General features: G+C 46.4%; 1 protein-coding gene across 21 annotated transcripts in view; it reads right to left on the bottom strand.

The window, feature by feature from the left end:
• FAM227A (family with sequence similarity 227 member A) overlaps positions 1–19,710 on the bottom strand; it is a 95,620-nt gene that overhangs the window by 72,222 nt on the left and 3,688 nt on the right. For 15 of the 21 annotated variants that reach the window (XR_005365586.1, XR_005365587.1, XR_005365585.1 and 12 more), the window contains 5 exons: positions 18,428–18,640; positions 16,612–16,682; positions 11,058–11,127; positions 10,399–10,475; positions 8,398–8,544 (listed from right to left, as the gene is read on the bottom strand). Coding sequence is in view for 17 of the 21 variants with exons in the window: in XM_038550557.1 (XP_038406485.1) it covers positions 8,398–8,544; positions 10,399–10,475; positions 11,058–11,127; positions 16,612–16,682; positions 18,428–18,569 (507 nt within the window). In the remaining 4 variants the exon portion in view is untranslated. Of the gene's footprint in view, positions 1–8,397; positions 8,545–10,398; positions 10,476–11,029; positions 11,128–16,611; positions 16,683–18,427; positions 18,641–19,710 lie in introns of those variants that run through there. The other 6 variants (XM_038550559.1, XM_038550568.1, XM_038550574.1 and 3 more) reach the window with 5 other exon arrangements.

The following is a 19,710-nucleotide window of genomic DNA, read 5'->3' as shown; positions in this document are numbered from 1 at the left end:
ACACTTTAAACTTTTAAAGTAGGTGTCAACTATTTGTCTTTCCAGGTGTTTTTACATGCTCTCATTTAACCATTACAATGTTTTGTTTTATAGTTTGTTTACAGTTTACGTTTTACAGATGAGGATACCAAGGACCAAAGAGCTAACGTTACTTGTCCAAAGTAATAAGCCAGCGAGTGGCAGAGCAGGGACTGAACCCTTTAACGCCAGGCCCCTGCTCCAAGTTCTCACCTACTTCAATTAGCTACAATCAACAAACACAGATACTACACAAATGCAAATCACTGGACCAGAAGATTCTGCCGGGTTCCTAGTAAGCCTATGGAATTCTAAAACTTAGAATAGAATATCAGGGAACTCGGAGTGATGTGGTTTTGGTAGGTGAGGTCTGGAGCCAATGACCAAAAAAGAGTTTTTGAGACGTCTTTGGTGCAAAACGGCGGTTCTATGAAAGCACGGGGACAGAACCCTTGGGCAGAAAGAGCTGCTGCCCCAGGCTTGTGAGGGGTGACTGATTACATGCCTGCAGTGTGGGGGGAGGTAAGGAAAAGGGAGTTTTCAAAAAGATTTGCATAAGCTAAAGAGTACCTACAAGATACTGGAAGCCTTGCCATTGTCAAGTTAAAGGTTGTTTTTTCTTCTAACAAGGCATTAACATTAAGACAGTTGGGAACTTCCTGAGGAATGTCACAGGTCTCCCACCGTGGGTGAGAGAGTTGTTTGTGGGGTGTCAGTTTGTGCTTTGTCCTCAGCTAGCCCTCTGTTCCCCATCAAGAGGGGCAGAAAATTCAGATTTCATTGCGATGCCATATGGTCTCGAACCTTACTCTGATTCCAAAGCTACTACCTAAATAATATAATATTGTATCCTATTTGTTGAATGCTTACCCCATGTCAGGCCCTGGGCTATGCACATTCACTCCTTATCTCACTTCGTTTTTCACAATCTATGTGGTAGATACCATAGGTATCCCTGATTTATAGAAGAGGAAAGTGTGGATTGAAAGGTTAGGATTCCTGCATAAATTCATATGGCCCGGAAGGCTCTGGAAGCAGGCCGCCTGACCCCGGAAACACCAAACAGGCTGCCTCTTAGCATTATGAAGAGTGAAGAGCAAAGAGATTCTGATGAGGGCTAGCTGAGGACACAACACAAGCTGACACCCTGCAACTCCACCCCCCCACCCCCGCCAGGTGGGATAAGTGTGACATTCCCCAGGCACTCCTGGCTGCCCTAAAGCTAAGGAAAGGAAAAACAAGTAGTTAATTTAGAGAGAGCACAGTCCAGCAAGACAGGGGGCTCCCTCAGCTTACAAATGTCTTAGTGATTTACAAGAACAAAGAATTTTTATCAATCACCTAGCTTCCAGAAGGAAATGGACATACAGGGCAGCTGGGGGGCTCAGCGCTTTAGCGCCACCTTCAGCCCAGGGTGTGATCCTGGAGACCCGGGATCAAGTCCCACGTCGGGCTCCCTGCACAGAGCCTGCTTCTCCCTCTGCCTGTGTCTCTGCCTCTCTCTCTCTCTCTTTGTGTCTCTCATGAATGAATAAATAAAATCTTTAAAAGAAAAAAAAAAGAAATGTACATACAATTAAATGTCCTTATAACCTGTAGCCCAAGGATGCCTGAGTAGCTCAGTGGTTGAGCATCTGCCTTTGGCTCAGAGAGTGATCCCGGAGTCCCGGAATCAAGTTCCACATCAGGCTCCCTGCATGGAGCCTGCTTCTCCTTCTGCCTGTGTCTCTACCGCTCTGTTTCTCTCATGAATAAATAAATAAATCTTTAAAAAATAATAATAACCTGTAGCCCATTGACAGAGACTTGAAGTGGGAAGAGTGTAATATTCCTCCAGGAAGCTCCCAACTATCTTAATGTTAATGCATTGCTAGAGGGAAAAAAACAACCTTAACTTGGCAGTGGGAAGGCCTCCAGTATCCTGTAGGTACTCTTTAGCATATGAAAGTTCTTTCGGAAACCTCCTTTTTCCTTACCTCTCCCAACCCCCAAGTATATAATCAGCACCCCTCACAACCCCGGTGCAGCAGCTCTTTCTGCCCATGGGTCCTGTCCCCATGCTTTCATAGAACCACCATTTTGCACCAAAGACATCTCAAGAACTCTTTCTTGGTCATCGGCTCCAGACCTCACCCCAGCAAACCTCACCTATATGTCCAAACTACATCAATCCCACTTTTACCTCTCTCCTAGATGCAAAAGGGAGAGACCCCCTGGCTCTCCCTTCAGGCCCACAGAAGCTGAGGGCATGGTGCATTGATAAGCAACCCTCTTATGAGCAGGGAGCTCTCTGATCCCTGCTCTTCACTTTCTTTTTCACCATTCCTCCTGTTTCCTTAGAGAAAAAGTATAGTCGGAGCAGTTAAGAGCAACAATTAGGTACCAGACTGCCTGGATTCAAATCCAGCTTTTACACTTACAAGCTGTGTGACCTTGAGCAACATTCTTGAACCTGTGTGTACTCGGGTTCCTCATCTAGAGGAGACAGGGAAACTGAAGGACTCCATAAAAATCTTTTCACTCCTTTCCCTGTTTCTCTTCTTGCCAGGACTTGCATCCCCACTTTACACAAGCCTCCTAATGCAGATAGTGCATCCTTCTTATAAAGAACAAGGAGTGGATGATTTCTCTGGAAGAGATGACATCTGAGGAAGGACCAGGTGACAATGACTAGAGAAGCCATCATATGTGTCTTCCAGACCCCCTGGTACTAGGCATTGACACCAAGAACCCCTGGCTCCAAGGGATAACACTTGGGCCTTTGTCTTTGTTCAAACCAGTTCCTGGCTGCCTGCGAGGACACATACACCAGACCACCACCCTCAACAAACACCCCAAGCCACAAACATAGACAAGACTCACATCCCTTTCCTGAGTCTCCCAGACACTGTCTCTACCTGCACTTTCCTGACATCTTCAATAAACTCTGCTTTTACCTCCTGCTGGCTTGTGTTTGCTTTCTGTCCTGTGAATAGCCAGGGCCCCTCTTGGCTGGTCCCATGGGACGCCCCCCTCCCCCACCAGGTCCTGGGACACAGCCTGCTGGCATCACAAAGAATGGAGGTGACAGGGATCCCTGGGTGGCGCAGCGGTTTGGCGCCTGCCTTTGGCCCAGGGCGCGATCCTGGAGACCCGGGATCGAATCCCACGTCGGGCTCCCGGTGCATGGAGCCTGCTTCTCCCTCTGCCTGTGTCTCTGCCTCTCTCTCACTCTCTCTCTCTGCGTGACTATCATAAATAAATAAAAATAAAAACAAACAAAACAAACAATTAAAAAAATAAAAAATAAATAAAATATTAAAAAAAAAAAAAAGAATGGAGGTGACAGCGATAGTTCCCACCTCCAGGACTGCTATGATGATTAGCGAGCGAGACCTACAAAATGCTTAGAATAGTGCCAGGCACTTAGGAAACACTCGCTAAGGGTGTGCTACTTCTCATTCATTCATTCCCCAGTTTCCTTTCAAAAAGGATTTCATTTCAGCCCTTCAATGGCTATTTACTGGTCACCTGCTAGGTGCTTGGGTGGTGATGGAGAGTCCCTGCCCTCGAGGTGTTCCCAGGTAAGCAGACATTTGTAATCTAGTGTGATGGGTGCCCTGAGAGAAGGAATCCAGGGGGATATGGAGCCCAGAGGGGCAGCTAACCTGTGCTCGGGGTGCCAGGGGAGGCTTTGAGAATAAAAACAGCTGGATGAAGAAGAGAGAGCTGAGAGCTCCACAGACAGGGGGAAGCATGTGCTGAGGTGGGGAAACAGCAGGACACACATCTGGAGAACTTCAAGGGGTCTCTGTGCAGTGGAAGGCACTGGGTGTGGGTGCTAAGAGGCCAAGCAGGAGTCAGACTATGAGGCACCTGGGTGCTGGGACTGAGGGTTGTTCTGGCAGCTGGCACCAGAGAATTTTCAACAGGGCACGAACACCATGAAAATTATTGTTCTGGAAAGATCCCTCGAGGCAGCATAGAAGGTGCATTAGAGGGGACTGAGATGGTAAGGCAGATGGTATGCTGAGCAGCAGGTGTGGTGACCCAGACAAGAAGGCGTGGGCCTGAATTTGGCAGTGGCAGGGGGTAAGAGGAAGTACGGTCAAGACATGACTGCTGGGCCAGAGGGGCGAGGGCCAGGGAGGAGACTGGCTGGTGGAAGGCTGTGGTTTTTGACAAGACAGGGAGAGAAACAGGTCTGAGGGTCAGCAGAGCAGGAGGCAGGGAATATGGGAGTGGGGCGCACAGCATGGGGTTTGGAGATATGACACAGTGGGGAGCCTTGTGCCGGGAGAAGATGCCTCATGTCCACCCTCCACTGTGCCCATGCGTCCGTGCAGAGGGAGAAGATGGAGTGGAGGTAGGGGTCCCCAAGAACATGGGCTCGGAAGCCCAAGTGTGCTGCCTGAATAGACGGAGAAGCCAGCACAGAAACCAAGGAAGGACAGAACTTCCGAGTGCAGGGAGGTCAGTTCCCTGGAGGGGGTCAGTTCCACGGAGGGGTCATCTAAAGTGATAACAGAACACATCCTCTGGGGACGCCTGGGTGGCTCAGTGGGTGAGCGTCTGCCTTTGGCTCAGGGTGTGATCCCAGGGTCTTGGGATCGAGTCCCACATTGGGCTTCACGCATGGAGCTTGCTTCTCCCTCTGCCTGTGTCTCTGCCTCTCTTTCTGTGTCTCTCATGAATAAATAAATAAAATCTTTTAAAAAAAAACAAAAAACCACATCCTCTGGACTTGACCTTCTGAGAGCAGAGGGTAGAGTGACTTGGGCCACAGTCAGGGAAAGAAACAGGGACAGGCTGCAGTGACAGAAAGAGAGCGGCCATGAGCAGTGAGGGCAGCCGGCACCCCCAACTCTTCGAGTCCCAGGTGAGGCTCAGTACCAGGCTGGGGCCAGCGTCCAAAGAGGGAAGCAGGCCTTTCCTCCGCGTGGAGCTCACAGTCAGGGATGCCCTCCAGAGTCTCTGAACCAGAGGCAACGTGGGCTGCCTGCCCAGAGGGGTGATGGAGGAGAGGGTGTGAGGAGGCAGAGAAGGGTTTGCGATGGCCCCTGAGCAGGATGGAAGAGGGACCTTTTAAAGGTAAGACATGGGAGCGCACAGTTGGCTCAGTCAGTGGAGCGTTGAGACTCTTGGTATTAGGGTCATGAGTTGGGGCCCCTACATCGGGTATGGAGATTCTTTCAATAAATAAAACTTTAAAGAAATAATACAATAAAATAAAAGCTTAAAAAAATAAGGGCAGCCCAGGTGGCTCAGCGGTTTAGCGCCTGCCTTTGGCCCAGGGCCTGATCCTGGAGTCCTGGGATCGAGTCCCATGTCGGGCTCCCTGCATGGAGCCTGCTTCTCCCTCTGCCTGTGTCTCTGCCTCTGTGTGTGTGTCTCTTATGAATAAATAAATAAAATCTTAAAATAAAGTAAAATAAAATAAAATAAAACTAAAGGTAAGACACAAATTTGCCTTGAGTTTCCTGGGGGCTGAAGAAAAATATTAGTTATAAGCATCAGTTATACGACTAAAGGCATGCCAGGAGATACACAGTTTTTCTGGGGATTAAGGCCTAAAGAGAACATTCCCCATGGGACCTCCAAAATAAGACAGTGGTCACTGTCCTTGGGGCTACCCACATTGCAAATGGAATATGAGTGTGCGGCTGTGCCAGTGGGCACAAAGGTCACATAGGGACGGCCGATCCATGAAACATACAATCTAATTATTCTCAAGTCTTTCTTCTATTTATTTTTAAAGTTTATTTTATTTTATTTTTTTAAAGATTTTTAAAATTTATTTCTGAGAGACAGAGAGGCAGAGACACAGGCAGAGGGAGAAGCAGGCTCCCTGTGGGGAGCCCGATGTGAGACTCGATCCCAGGACCCCGGGATTACGACCTGAGCCAAAGACAGACGCTCAACCACTGAGCCACCTAGGTGCCCTAAAGTTTTTTATTTATTTAAGTAATCTCTATTCCCCATGTGGGATTTGAACTCATGACCCCAAGATCAAGACTTGTATGCTTTTCTGACTGAGCCAGTCAGGTGCTGCTTTCTTCTTTTTAAAGTACAGAAAAAGGAGAAAAGAAAAGCTATAACCTTATCACTCAGGGAACACTGGTAATATCTATGGTCTCATCCCCAGATTTTCCTCTATGTGTGCTTATTTAACACTGTACTATAGAGTTTTATATACTGATATATACATTTTTTAAATTTTTATTTATTTATGATAGAGAGAGAGAGAGAGGGAGGCAGAGACACAGGCAGAGGGAGAAGCAGGGTCCATGCACCGGGAGCCCGACGTGAGATTTGATCCTGGGTCTCCAGGATCGCGCCCTGGGCCAAAGGCAGGCGCTAAACCGCTGCGCCACCCAGGGATCCCTGATATATTTTTTTAATTTAACATCACTGCATACCAAAATATACTCTTTATAAACACTCAGTTCAATGGCTAAGTAGTCCACAATATATGTACTCAAAATGACTGTGCTGGCCTTTTATTAATCATCCTTAAACTGTTTCTAATAATGCTGATAATAGAAATGACCATTTTTTTGAGAATTCATTACTAAGCACTGGACCAAGTACTTTTCTTTTTCGTTCTTTCCTTTTTTTTTTTTTTTTTTTAGTACTTTTCATTTTTAAAAAAGATTTATTTATTTTAGAGAGAGAGTGAATGTGTGCACGTGCATAAGCAGGTGAAGAGGGAGAGGGAGAGGGATGAGCAGACTCCCGAGTGTGGAGCCCAACTCCCAGGACCCTGAGATCAAGACCTGAGCAGAAACTAAGTGTCGGATGCTTAACCAACTGAGCCCCCCTGGCACCCCCTAAGTGCTTTTTATACACTTAAATAAGATCCTTCTCCTATTTAATTTTACAATAACACCTCTACACAGAGACTGCTCTTAACCATATTTTACAGAAGAAACTAGAGCCCAGAGAGCTCCCTAGCCACCAGCATGTACTACCTTCCAGTTCCTTGCTATCATAAATAACAATGCAGGGAACATCTTTTTACATTGTCCTGGGGTAAATCTGATGCTCTGAGTACCACCACTCCTCCATCTCTATGCTGAGGACAGCAGGGGATCAGGTACCTGACTTCAGAGTGACCACTGTCTGGTCAAAGGCTGGCTGCAGCTGGAGCACACTGGAACTAGGTATTGGAACTCCAGCAAACACCACCATCATACTGGGCAGTACCTAGCCCGAACAGATCATCACTCTTAGAGAGTCCTAATGCAAGATGCGGAGGAACGAGACATATGGAACTGATGTGGAGGCAGGGCCGGAGAGAAGGCAGTAGGGAGAAGAGAGAAGGGAGTAAAGGAAGGCCTGTGGGGGGAGGGGAGAGAGAAGGAGAGAGAGAAAGAGAGACAGGGACGGAGGGAAGGAGAGAAGAGAGAGAGAGATGGAGGAGTGAGTGGTTTGAAGCAGCAGTGGGAAGTGCGCATAGATAAGACTAAGAAGCTGGGCCCCGGGAATGGTGGGGTGACTAGTTAGGAGCCAAGGGGACAAGGATTGGAGCTGTTCTGGGGACAGGGTGGTTAGTGAACAGTCGTGAAGGGCACTGAGGCACAGCTATAGAGCTATAGCTACCATATTCTAGGCTTCCCTCACTCCCCACCCCTCCTTAAACTGGTCCCCAAGTCCTGAGTGACCAGTGCTGTCTCACACAGGTTCTGGGCCTCAGAGTGCCCCCACCCTGCTTCCCAAGGAACCTACCACCCTCCAGTACCCCAAGTGCTAATTCACCCCAAGTGGTACCAAGGGGTGTAGGAGGAAAATGTTCTAACTAATGTCTAATTAAGAAAAACAAGAAATTAGGGCAGCCTGGGTGGCTCAGTGGTTTAGCTCTGCCTTCAGCCCAGGGCATGGTCCTGGAGGCCCTGGATTGAGTCCCACGTCAGGCTCCCTGCATGGAGCCTACTTATCCCTCTGCCTCTGCCTCTCTCTCTCTCTGTTTCTCATGAATAAATAAATAAAAATCTTTTTTTTTTTAAAAGAAAAACAAGAAATTAAGATTACTAATAAACAATGTAGCTGTTGACAACAGAGCAAGCATATCATTTATAAAGAAACAATACATCATGAGGGCACACGCTCAGAAGTTTTTGCTGATAGGATATGTGATCAAAACAGTCTGGAAACCAGTGCTCTGGGAGGAAGAATCTAGATTTTGGAGGGAACGTGTAGGCTTGGGTTCTAATCTCAGCTCAGTCACTTGCAAACTGCGTGGCCCTGAATGACTTACTTAGTGACCTTGACTCTGTTTCTTGGGGTATAAATCAGGGAAAGCTGCATCTGCCAGGAACACAGCTTGCTGCAAAGCTGGGGTACAGCTGGGCCTCAGAGAGCTGATGTCACACTGGTGAACTGCCCACTGTCTTTCCTTACCTTGCCACTCAGGCGGTTTCTCTCAGCCCGGACCACATTGCCCACCATGTCACAGAAGTTCACCCCGTTTGGAAGCCTGTTTGGCACAGCGCTGTTAAATTGTGGGTACTGGTACAGCTCCACCAGCATGTTTTTATGGGCTATTTTCTGAAACAAAAAGCAGAATATAGAAATAAGGTCCATCATTTGACAGTTTAAAACTAATAACAGGATAGCTTCCCCTTTTCCTCATGAAGACAATATAACCAGTTTATAGAACACTGGAAAAAATAGGGGTGCATTCATGATCCCAGCACCTCTAGCCAAACTCCTATTGATGTTATTTCTGATTTTTCCCTTTCAGGCTTTGAGCACCTATATACAAATATGTATGTGTAACTTCACTCACTTTACAACACAGAAACATAAACACACACACACACACACACTTTATGTCCTCGTTTGTCCACTTTAGATTTTCCACACTGTTACACTGTCTTCAAATTTATCACTGGGGAGCCTGGGTGGCTCAGTGGTTGAGCATTTGCCTTTGGCTCAGGGCATGATTTACGGGGTTCTGGGATCAAATCCTGTATCAGTCTCCCTGCAGGGAGCCTGCTCCTCCCTCTACCTGTGTCTCTGCCTCTCTCTGCGTGTCTCTCATGAATAAATAAATAAAACCTTTAAAAAAAACTATCACTGAAGACATCCCATCATTTAATTAACTATACTCTCTGATTACCTCCAATTAATATTATAGTCTTTGATAATTTGGAGCATGTAAGTTTCCTCCCTTTTGGGTTTCTTCATTTAGAAAGAATTTTTTTTTTTTAAGATTTTATTTATTTATTCACGAGAGACACAGAGAGAGAGGCAGAGACACAGGCAGAGGGAGAAGCAGGAGGCTCCATGCAGAGAGCCAGATGGGGGACTCGATCCCAGGACTGTGGGATCATGCCCTGAACTGAAGGCAGACGCTCAACCGCTGAGCCACCCAGGCACCCTAGAAAGAATTTCTTAAAGAGACAATATAATAACTACAAAAAGTGTGAAAATATAGAAAATTGGAAAGAAGAGACAGATTACCATCACCCATGGCACCTACTGGAAACATTCTCAGGGACTGAGCTGCTTTCTAACTGGGCTCTGGCATTGGCCAAACTCAACTGATGAACTGCTCTGACCCCGACTCACACAACCCGGGCCAGAGGTCAGCTCCACCATTTACTAGCTGTGCCACTTTGGCCAGGACATTCACATCCATTTGGCCACCATCATAGGCAGGATGCCAGTTTCGACCCACTCTCTCGACCATCAGGCTTTGTGCTGTGTGGGAATTTCCTGGGCTAAAAGGTGGAAACAGGGTAACAATAACAGATGGTTTCGTGTACTCTGACCTTTAAAAGTTTGAACACAGGAGCTTGGGGAGCCCTACCTTGTCATGTACCATCAATAAAGTATACTGTACCCCCCAAAAAAGAAAGTTTGAACACATATGACCTGGGTAGCTAAATGAGCAAGTTGGGAGAATCTTCACTGGAGTGGGGCCTGATGGCGGCTGCGGAGGCAGCGGGCAGCCTGGCCATGGGCGGGTGACAGGCACTCTGCCATGAGCCAGATGCATGATGCTGGACAGGTTGCTGACCTACTCCTATCAGCTTCCTGTGGCGTCCAAGTGACGGACACAACTTGCTCCGCTGCGCGAATGGGCCTCTTGGAGCAGGGCAACAGGCGGCTCCGTGTGAGCTCACTCTAAACTGACTGTTTCTAAGAGGACACACCTTGGAAGTTCTAAAAATAAACAGACAAATGACCTCTGGAACACTCTTCATTCTAGCCCTTCAAGGGTGGCATGAGAAATTCTAGTGTTATCAAGGTGCTCTAAGATCCTCTAAAAAGGGCACTCTGTGGTTTTCCTGTACCATTGCCAGCCAGGTGCCAAGTGTCCCCTCCCCAGGACTAAACTCTATTTCATGCCCAGCAGAAATCAGTCAGAAAGAGACCCAGCAATAGATCCCTTACCCTTCTACTAACGAAAGATTTGACATTCCTGGATTGTGAGCCTCTGCATGTATACTGTGATCTGCTTTGAGTCTTGTCTGCAGAAGAATGGAAGAGAAACAGGATGTGAGTAACCATGGGGTCTGTTCACCACTGTGCAGTAATTACAGCTGCGATTTTTCACTCAGCCTGAGCTGCCGGCTGCCAGTTACACTCTTAGTCTCATTGGACCCCACTTGCGCTGCTGACTCACTAAGATTCCCTTCCTGATGGGTTAGACTCCTTGCCCCAGGAGCACACAGCATGGGCTGTGAAGGCAGGCTGGGACCTGAATTCAGGACCTGCTGCAGACAAGCCGTTCCCTTGCTCCAAGCTGGTTTCCTCATCTATAAACTATGTTCACTGGCATCTACCCCACAGGTGGGGACATTATGAAGATTTAACGAGGGAATCCGCATGAAAGCAGTGGTGCAGTGAGCCACATAGCAGGCCGTCTCTAAGTGTGCAGTCCTTCCCCTCCTAATTTGCCCAATGCCAGCAACTCAGATGTGAGGCTCCTTCAGAAGAGGACAGAAATATCCTCAGCTGAAATGCTGGATTCCCGCTTAACTGCATTTGAGATATTAACAAAAGCCGAACCCCACAAAAATACCAGCAAGGCTATGAGAAAGGATTTTTGCCTCTGTCTCTCAAGCCGCCGCGACTTTTCTCTCTCAAAGCCTTCTTTTCCAGCTCAAATCTCTCAATTGCCTTTAAAAATCAAAAAGAAAAGGGGCATTAGGGCGGTTCATGCAGATCTCTGACAGGGGTAGGGTCAGAGGTCAGGCCACTTCTCCTGTTGGTGTGCAAAAGTCCTGGAGCAAAGTTGGTGGCAGTGCCTCACTGTCTTCCCCCTAGGTGCTAGGCCCTTGGTGGCCGTTAGTGTCACTGACCTCATCCCTGCCCCACCTCAAGTGTCACCACCAATACATTCCCCCACCTCTCCCTCTCTCACACTGCTCCTCCTCCTGGCTATGCCTCCTCTTGTCTACACCTCTGAGGGGTACAGGATTTGGAATGGGGTTCCAATCAAGCTCCATGGGTTAAAAGCTATTGGTTAAACCCTCTGAGGGGGGCAGTGATACCTACCTTCTAGGATCCTTGTAAGGATCACATATAAAGTATTGAATGCATCTTAAAACACTAGCACAGAGGTTACTATCAGGCAGGAGCTGCTCAATAAAGGGAAATTATTATTATTAATCACCATACCCTTGATTGCTCAAGAGATTTCTCTTGATCTGACTTCCCCACCCTTTGTTGAGGAAAGAAAAGAAAAATTAATGTCAGTGATCCAACAAGTTGTACTGATTGTCAACCATGAACCCAGCACTGTTCTTGGATAATAAGAGTTAACGAAGAATTATGATTCTGTGCTCTTGCCCTAGGAATTTACAATCTGTTTGGATAGTCATATCAGCATACATGGGCCAATTAAGTCCTAAACTGCTATGTTTGGGATTCAAACAAATGAGAGCAGCGTGAGTTGGAGCAGTCACAGAGGAATGCCCAGAGAGGTAGGACATGAGTGTTGGGGGGCATGATGAGGCAGCTGTCTGTTGCCCTCCATAAACTGTGAAATGCCCCTCTAGCCTCCCATCACCTTATCCTAAATCGGCATGTATGTAGGTGTATGTAGATGGGGAAAGGGGTCACGTTGGTAAGTCTGTCGACACTGTTGCTCCGAAAAAAGTAGCATGATGAATGAATTGAACGGGTATATGCCAATGTTGCAAAACAGCAGCATCTCTGAGCCTTATCAGGGTGCCATTGTAGCCAATATTATCTGGGCCTTGGAAGGATGGACAAAATTTGTATACAGAGAGAGCAGAAAGGATAGATGAACATTGGAATAAAAACAAATTTCAGGGGAAAATGTGACACCAGTGCTGGGCTGTTTGCCTTTGGGATGAGAGCAGTATGGACAAGGGGCAAGTCAACTCCTAAACCTGGCAAGTGACCAGCATTGTTGGGGAATTATTCAGATATACCAATTCATTAGAGAAGCTCATTCCTGACATCTGCCTTGGGTCATGAATTGTTTATTTACTGTGGCTCTTGAATAGATTTTAAATTGTAAAAACTAGTAAATATTTTACAAGGTACAAAATCTAATAGTCTAGTCACAAGTCTTCCTACCCACCGCCCACATCCTTAGTTCTTGCCTAGCCTTCCAGAGAAATCCTGTACCAACAAGGATTGCATCCTGTGTGATGCTCTTTACACTTTCAGTTTTTTAAAATGTTGCAAGGGATTCTGATGATCACTTAGGTTTTGGTGGCACTGCTTCAGGTAGCTGAGAATATGAGGCTGAAGTACAGCAGAAAAGCGAGAATTTGCAACCCTATCATTCCTTCCATAAATATTTCCTGAGCACCCATCAAAGCCCATCAAGGATGCAGAGGAGAGCAGTGAACACCATCCCTGCCCTCCAAAGGTTCACAGGTTAGTGGGGAGCAGCCAGTGATTATGAAGTGATCAGTGCTGCCATGGGGAGGGACAGGATGCCAGAAGTGTGCCCAGAAGGGGCATCTACACTAGTCCTGGGGTAGAGGACACGGGAAGGCCTTTCCAGAGTGATGAGCTGCAGGAAGAGGAGCCTGCTGTGGCTGTGTGGATGGTGGAGCTGTGATGTGGAGTGGGGGAGATCTCGAGGGGAGGGAGACTGGAAAGGGGACCTAGGTGAGGTTCATGGCCAGAGATGAGGGAAACCCACACTCAGGGCATGGAAGAGGGAATAGAAATAGGACTTGGCTACATGGGACGCAGGGAGGAGGACCTGGGGCTCACTCCTTCATTAGTACACATCTATTAAGCACTTCTGAACACACCAGGCGCTGTGCTAGATGCCAGCCATCCGGGACGCAGGAGAAACTAGTCTGGCTAAGGTGCTGACTCAGGAGAAGCATCCACACAGTCAAGGCCTGGTGAACATAGAACAGGGCAACCCGCAACCAAGAGAGGCCGGCAGGGTAGCCTGGGGATGGGCTCTGGTGGCAGAAGGCAGCTCTGACAGATCTGGCCGGCTGCTTGGGCAGAGGACAGGTAGGACAGGTGAAGGGTCCCTTCCTCCAGGTCATGTGAGGGCCCTGGGTTGCTCCTGCCAGCCCCTTCCTGGAACTGACTGGTGATGAAGACCACCTGAGGGGATACGCCAATGCTAGGTAATCTTGAAAAGCCACTGGATCCTGCTTCTAGGAGGAAAACATCCTTTTTCCTGTTTTTAAAATTATCATTTAAAAAAAGCCACAGAACTGACACATAAATAACATTCCTATTGTAAAATACCTAAACATTACAGAAATATATACAGTAAAAGATGCTTTACTTGCCTTCCTCTTTACCCTCTTTCCAGAACTGACCCTACTGACTGGTGTGTATCCTTCCAGACTCTTCTCCTACACATTGGTATGTATGGAATGTCTCTCCTATGAGCCGGCACTCTTCTCTGCCCTGATTTAAGGGTCTTTGTGGGTTTCTTTTGTTTGTTTTTAATAATTATTTTTTTTTCTTTGTCGGTTTTAACTAATTCTTGCAGCAGCCCTATGAATGATACTTTATTACTGTTATCATTTTCTAGAAGATGGAGGGCAGCCCTGGTGGCTCAGCGGTTTAGGGCCGCCTTCAGCCCAGGGTGTGATCCTGGAGACCCGGGATCGAGTCCCACGTCGGGCTCCCTGCATGGAGCCTGCTTCTCCCTCTGCCTGTGTCTCTGCCTCTATCTCTTTCTCTGTGTCTCTCGTGAATAAATAAATAAAATCTTTAAAAAAAAAAAAAGAGATTCACAGAGATTAAATGATTTGCCTAATGTCACAATGTGAGAAAATAATAGACCAGGAATTTAAAGTTAGACAGTCTTACTCCAGAGCATATGCCTCTAGTGCTATAACCTCTCCCATGGATATGTGCACAAACACAGATACAAGGTTTCTTAACTTATAGGCAATCACACCAAATAGCGTGTGTCTGTTTTGCCTTTACTCACAATTCGATTGGTAGTGTAGGGGCAATTGAAACTAGTGGTCTCATTGCTGCATGACTAAACAACAGTTTAATCTCTGTGAAAAGCAATTTGAGGGGATCCCTGGGTGGCTCGGCGGTTTAGCACCTGCCTTTGGCCCAGGGTGCGATCCTGGAGTCCCGGGATGGAGTCCCACGTCGGGCTCCCGGCATGGAGCCTGCTTCTCTTTCTCTCTCTCTCTCTGTGTCTCATGAATAAATAAAATCTAAATAAAAGAAAACAATAACCCTACAATAACCCTAAATATATGTGTTCTCTATTTCTTTTTTTTAGATTTTATTTATTTGACAGAGAGAGAGAGCACAAGCAGGGGGAGTGGCAGGCAGAGGGAGAAGCAGACTCTCCATGGAGCAGGGAGCCTGATTCAGGGCTTGATCCCAGGACCCCGGGATCATGACCTAAGCCAAAGGCAGATGCCTAACTGACTGAGCCACCCAGGCATCCTGATTTCTAAATGCATATAAAAAGTTCTAGAAGGATACACACCAATTATTGATGGTTACTTCTAAGGAGTAAATTGGGCTGGGAGTGAAGTGACTTTCAGAGTTTACTTAATATACTTGTCAATGGTTTGAGTACTTTATATTTTAGAGAGAGAGACTGTGTAAGCAAGGAGGAGGGGTGCAGGGAGAGGGAGAGAGAGAGAATCCCAAGTAGACTCCACACCAAGCAGAGCCCAATGTGGGGCTCCATTACATGAGCCTGAGATCATGAGTGAAACTGAAAGCAAGAGTCGGATTCTCAACCGACAGAGCCACCAGGTGCCTCCATTTGAATATTTTAGAATAAGTATGCATTACCTTGCCATTTAAAATTTTAAAAAACAAAAACAAAAAGACAGACTCAAAAGATGAACTGGCCCCAAAAAGTTAGCACTAGAAAAGTTGAGGGGAGAGGGTAAAACTGAAAACTATGGAGGCAATGACCAGCTCAGGGCCCTGGGGCTGGAGGAACTTGCTGGAGAGTAAGCTGCCAAGGGGATGGGGTCAGGAGATTTAGTCAGAGTGAAGCAGCAGAAAATATTTGCAAAAAACACATCTGGTAGAAGACTGTTACCCAAAATACACAATGATTTCTTAAAACCCAACAGTAAGAAAACAACTCAAAGAATGGGGCGAAGACTGTAATAGACACCCCAGTTAAGAAGATCAACAGATGGCAAGCAGGCACATGAAAAGATGTTCAATTCCACATGTCATTAGAGAATTGCAAATTCAAACGACAAGGAGACATTGCTATATACTGATCAGAATGGCCAAGATCCAGCATGCTGACAACACCAAATGCTGGTGAGGATGGGGAACAACAGGAGCTCTCATTCATGGCTGGTGGGAATGCAAAATGGTGCAGCCACTTTGGGAGACAGTTTGGCGGTTTCTTAGAAAACTAAACATACTCTTGCCATCTGGTCCAGGAATCGCGCTCCTCACTATTTACCCAAAAGAACTGAAAATATATGTCCACACAAAACCCTGCACAAAGATGTTCACAGCAGCCTTATGTATAATTGCCAAAACTTGGAAACACCAAGAGGTCTTTCTGTAGGTGAACAGGTAAATAAACTGTGGTGCATTCAGACAAAGGGACCTTCTTCAGTGCCAAGAAGAAACAAGTATTGAGCCATGGAAAGACATGAAGGAAATTTAAATGCATATTACTAAGTAAAAGAAGCCAGTCTGAAAAAGGCCGCATACTGTATGGTTCTAACTCTATGTCATTCTGCAAAAGGTAAAACTATGAAGACAGCAGAAAGTTCAGGGGTGGCCAGGAGTTGGCTGGGCTGAATAGGAGAGGCACAGAGGATTCTTAGGGCAGTGAAACTCTTCTGTATGATGCTACAAAGGTGGATATATGTAATTGCACATTTGTCGAAACTCACAGAATGCACAGCACAAAGAGAGAACCCTAATGTAAACAACGAATTTGGGGTGATAATGATGTGTCAATGCAGGTTCATCGACTGTAACAAATGTACCACTGTGGTGATGGGGAGCTTGTCCAGGTGTGGAGATAGGGGTATGTGGGAACTCTGTCCTTTCTCCTCACTTTTGTTTTGAACCCAAAACTGCTCCAAAAAATAAAGTTTACTAATAAAATATATCTTTCAGATCTCCATTGTGCAAATGTGCTTTCAGATAAGTGGAGGAAGCCTTGTATTGGGACCCGTAACTCACCAGGCTGTTGGGACTCAGATCTAGCTCGCCAATCGTTTGATTCACCTGGTGTATGGAGCCAATAAGGCAGGCTGAGAGGTGAGTCTGCTAAGGAAATTCTCTGGGTACTGATCACACAGGAAAAGGACAGGGCTAGCTAGCCTGGCTCACTCTCTGAGCTGTCTCTTCACTTAACAATTTTCTTTACAAACATTCACACTTTTGTCGTTTTAAATGAGTTGCTTTATAAAGTCTAAATGAAAATTAACCATATCCTAGACACCTTGGAAAATATAAAAAGAATCATCCATTATGCTACCATGCTAACAACTTCTGTTAGGATTTGGGGAAATTTTCTTCCAGTATTTTTTATAACATACATTTTACATGATTACAATCTCAGCGAATGTCTATTTCAGGACTCGACTTCTCTTCCACTCATTATTATGATCATTCTCTATAGAGCTAAATAATCCTCATAATATTTTAAACGGCATTATATGAATCCATTTAGAGAATGCGCCTTAATACATTTAACTGTCCCATGGCTATTGAATATTTAAGTTGTTCATAATTTTTTTATGATAAATAATGTCGTGATGCACATAGAGAGCTGTTTCCATGTTTGGGATTGTTCCTTTAAGGGAGACTTTCAGGTGAGGGATGACTGGGTCAGAAGTATCTCAACCTTGTTTATCACTATTGAAATCTCTGCTCAGTTCAAGGGCTGCTCTTGTTATCCTCTTTACGTTTGCATTTCTTTCTGTCTTAGACTCAATTGGTCTAGGAAATATCCTCGTAGAAGCCCCATAATCCTATCACTCCTCACTGCCTTCATATAAAGCAGAGTTCACTCCTTTTTCTATTACTCTCAAGGGTTCTTACAGATCGGAGGATACTTGACAGATGAAGATGCCAAGAAAGGACATGATAAAGCATAGGAAGTGAAATGGGTTAGTTAGGTTGAGATGAGTGAGGGATTAAGAAGAAAGAGGGGACATTAGAAAAAGACCCAGGAAAGTGAGTCTGAGAAGCAGACCCTGATGGGATCACTTGTGCTCATCTCCAGAAGGGTTTCTGAGAGGTGCAGAAGACAAAGGGATGCAGAGGGGACACCTGCAGCTTGGCTGGCAGCAGCAGGACTTGAAGGTCAATGAGCTCTTGATGAGACCAGAAGACATGGGGTTATTTATAACCTGAGAGGGTTATTTGCCAGATGAGCTCTAAGGTCCTCCAGAGATGGGCTTCTGAGGGTCCCTGGCATAGAGCTCAGAGTCAGAAGGGAGAGGAGATCAACAAAGGCAGGGCTAGAGAAGTCAGATGCTGGAAGAGGCCCGGGTGGGGGTGGGGGTGGAGTGGGGGAGGGAGGATGCCGGAAAGGGCAAACTCGAGCCCAGGTAGAAGGGCTGGCAGGTGAGAAGAGGCAAGGTCAAGCTAGTGAGATCAACAAAGTTGGGTCTTAAGCTCATTTGTCTGAGGGGCAGAGCGCTGCACCAAGACTTCTTGGTTGCTATGTATAATTCTTAGGAAAACAGAAGAGAAAGAATGAGACAATGAAGAAAATGAGCTTTCCCCCCTTCTTCTTCCCTGTTCTTTCAACAAATATTTCCACACTTCTTCTTTGGGTCCCTTCCTGATGATCTTAGTAAAATAAACTCAAACCATCTGTCATGGTCTCAGATTCTTTTGGAGGATTGGTAGGGCTTAACTAATTGAAAACAAATTAACAAGCAGATAAGGAGAGGGCCGATAACTTGGGTCACAGATGCAGACACTAGTTACACATCTGTGGCAGGTGTATTTGGTCTGAGTTGTAGACAGCACCATAGAAGGATACAGGGTGGATTGTCCTCCAGGGTCTTCCTCACAGCATTCTTCACCTTGTTCTGTGCATTGAGAGATACAGTCAGGTACTCATCCACTGGTACCATTGGCAAGGCAGTGACATTGATGACATCCATGTTACTGAAATAAGCCATTGTCCAGTTTCTTGTAAACTTAAGAGCCTCTCATTTCCTACCCCAATCTTGTTTTATGTTCAACCAGCCTCCTGGAAATCACAAACAGCATAGAACCATCTTAGAAAACACAACCACAGGGATCCCTGGGTGGTTCAGTGGTTTAGCGCCTGCCTTCAGCCCCGGGGCATGATCCTGGAGTCCTGGGATTGAGCCCCACATCAGGCTCCCTGCATGGAGCCTGCTTTTCTCTCTCTCTCTTTCCGTGTGTGTCTCTCATGAATAAATAAATAAAATCTTAAAAAAAAAGAAAACACAATCTGGCAAGCTGGGCTGATGGCGAGGCACATGCTGCAGGCAACGTGGGGAATGGAGGCAATCCTTTTGCCAAGCCCTTCTGAGGATTTCAGACATACACTCTTCCTGTTGATACCCCACCCACCCCGTTCCCATGAAAACTGTTTTAGCATTTAAAATCAGGAGACTAGGGGATCCCTGGGTGGCGCAGCTGTTTAGCGCCTGCCTTTGGCCCAGGGCGCGATCCTGGAGACCCGGGATCGAATCCCACGTCGGGCTCCCGGTGCATGGAGTCTGCTTCTCCCTCTGCCTGTGTCTCTGCCTCTCTCTCTCTCTCTCTCTCTGTGACTATCATAAATAAATAAAAAAAATAAAATAAAATAAAATAAAATAAAATAAAATCAGGAGACTAGAGTGCTGAAAAGGCCAGAGCTCCGGGCCGCCTAGCAAACCAGTAACCAAACTAGAAAAGACACCAAAGTCCCATCTCTCTGAGACTCTTCTGCTAAGTCAGAGATTTGGCTTAGATTCCCTAAGACCCTTTTCAGCTCTCAGATGCTATGACACTGGGTCAGTCCATCTCCTCGGCCTGAGGCTCCCGACCTACCTGAGGCTTCCTGCTCCCTCCCAGGAAACCAACCCCATCACTACTTTTCCTCCTGGCTTCAGAACACTCCAGCCGGACTGCTTTCCTGGGTCTATTGGCAGGAGTTCGGACTACCATTCCTGGCTCTTCCATGGCCAGAGCTGGTGGCACAGGCCTGGTTCTAATGAAGTAAAAGACTCAGATGGGCCTTCAGGAAGCTCATATGTAATGGAAGGACAGAGAAAATGTAGTTTAGTGGGAAAATCGCCCCAGGGGCTC

Source organism: Canis lupus, chromosome 10 (genome assembly GCF_011100685.1).
Source record: "Canis lupus familiaris isolate Mischka breed German Shepherd chromosome 10, alternate assembly UU_Cfam_GSD_1.0, whole genome shotgun sequence".
NCBI classification, from domain to species: domain Eukaryota; kingdom Metazoa; phylum Chordata; class Mammalia; order Carnivora; family Canidae; genus Canis; species Canis lupus.
This window is presented reverse-complemented; position numbering and strand designations above follow the sequence as displayed.